General features: G+C 26.0%; 1 protein-coding gene across 1 annotated transcript in view; it reads left to right on the top strand.

The window, feature by feature from the left end:
* LOC115233727 (kynurenine/alpha-aminoadipate aminotransferase, mitochondrial-like) overlaps positions 1-1,199 on the top strand; it is a 2,738-nt gene extending 1,539 nt beyond the window's left edge. Inside the window, exons 4-5 of the mRNA XM_029804279.1 lie at positions 490-708; positions 919-1,199. Coding sequence (XP_029660139.1) covers positions 490-708; positions 919-987 — 288 coding nt within the window. The 3' untranslated portion in view covers positions 988-1,199. The remainder of the gene's footprint in view (positions 1-489; positions 709-918) is intronic.
* Positions 1,200-1,937: the final 738 nt, after the last annotated feature.

Below are 1,937 nucleotides of genomic sequence, written 5' to 3' on the forward strand. Positions count from 1 at the left end.
TTTTTTATTGGAGATATTTATCAATCGTTTTAAAATATCAAAACTGGCTTTAAACTATCGGATATTTTTGCAATCCTAGCCACTTTGGCTAATATGAAAATAATTTTATTATCGAATCATTTATTGTTACTTTTCAATCGTTAAAAATGCATTTTTTTATTAATTTATTATTATTTTAATAATTTATTTTAAATTTAAATTCTCTCTCTCTTTCTATTTGGAAAAAACAACATTTGATATTAACTATATTAAAAGATATAATTTTGTAAATTATTTTTTCCCTAAAATTTAGTTTGCTATAAAAAATCGTTTATTTTACATCGTAATTATACAAAAATCATTTTAATATTAAAAAATATTTTAATAATTTCATTTAAGAAAGTTCGATTCCAAATCAGTTGAGTAATAAATAATTTTATGAATATTTCTTGTTCTCTATAATAAATCTGAATTTCCAAAATAGTTTAATAATATTTACAGTAAAGTTAATATATTTTAGGTTTGGCAGAGTGGTACGTGCCGCAAGGTGGACTTTTTCTTTGGATAAAGCTAATAGGTGTAGATAATGTACTGGATTTGGTGATGAACAAATGCATACCCCAAGGTGTTGTCGTTGTTCCTGGAAATGCCTTCAGCTATGATTCTTCAAAACCCAATCACCATTTGAGATTCAGCTTTAGTTATGCCTCGCCAGAAGATATGGACAAGGTATGTAAATTGGGAATCTATTGATTCTGATTTTATTTGTCACAGCGTGCATATATGTATATATATATATATGTATGCATACAGATGCACGTATAAGAATTATATTCACATTTATACGTAAGTAAAGTATAGTAAAAGTAATACATAAGAATAATATCGATCACATTCTTAAAAAAATTTGATACATCGATACTTTCTATCATTCTTCAGGGACTGTCTATAGTGGCCAAAATAATACGCGAAGAAGTAGCGAAGAAAAATAACAATGTTTCGATGTGAAAAGTATTATTATCACATACGTATTTTATATTGAAAGTTATTATTTTTTTATTATATGATTTTTTCTCTAATAAGATAATACTTTCTAACTCTACAATAATTTGCTCTACAATTTCTGTTTTACGATCTCCTGAATATTCTACAAATAAATTGTCTTAAAATATGTATCTCGAAGAAGCTGTCAATAAAATATTGGGAAATACATGTTTGATGGAAGATAAGGAAATAAAGATAAAGATAATCACATTAAATATCTCGCAAATATACTTGTATGATTAAGATCATGACTATTTATGCACTTTTAAAATGTTGAATACTATCTACACATCAAGAAGTTATAATCGATAACTTACTAATAAACTTTTCTGAGTATGGTTTAATATTTACTCATATACAAATAGAATACTCTATTAATTAATAATAATATTTATTTTATTATTAAAATAAAGAGAAATAAATGAAATCAGCATTTCTATTATACACTGACGGAAAATGAAATCCCAACATCAAGATAGAGTTATATTAGATGATTGAAAATTACACGTATCAAGATATTTCTAAGTTCCGAGAAGAATATGAAAATATTTTGGAGCCCCTTTTTCTCTGTTCTCTCAATTACTGTCTTTTTTGCTTTCATTTTATTCAAAAATATAAATATATAATAATTACAGTATCTCTCTTAGTCTGACTCCTCCCCTTCGACCTGTCAGGCATGAGTGACCCTACCGCTAACTATCAACGTTTTCTAATGAAGCAAGTTTGATCGCTTTGGGAGCGATTAAACCCAATTTACCATGAATATATGTTTGACCAAAAATAAGTTTTAAGAGAATCTGATTAATATAAATATATGATACATTAATAATATAACTAATATAAAGTACATCTCCCTTTTTTGTTGCTATTTTGGCTTTAAAGCACAAAATTCTTTGCCCTGATTAATCAATCAA

This window comes from Formica exsecta, unplaced genomic scaffold (assembly GCF_003651465.1).
Source record: "Formica exsecta isolate Colony F162 unplaced genomic scaffold, ASM365146v1 scaffold1868, whole genome shotgun sequence".
Lineage (NCBI taxonomy): Eukaryota > Metazoa > Arthropoda > Insecta > Hymenoptera > Formicidae > Formica > Formica exsecta.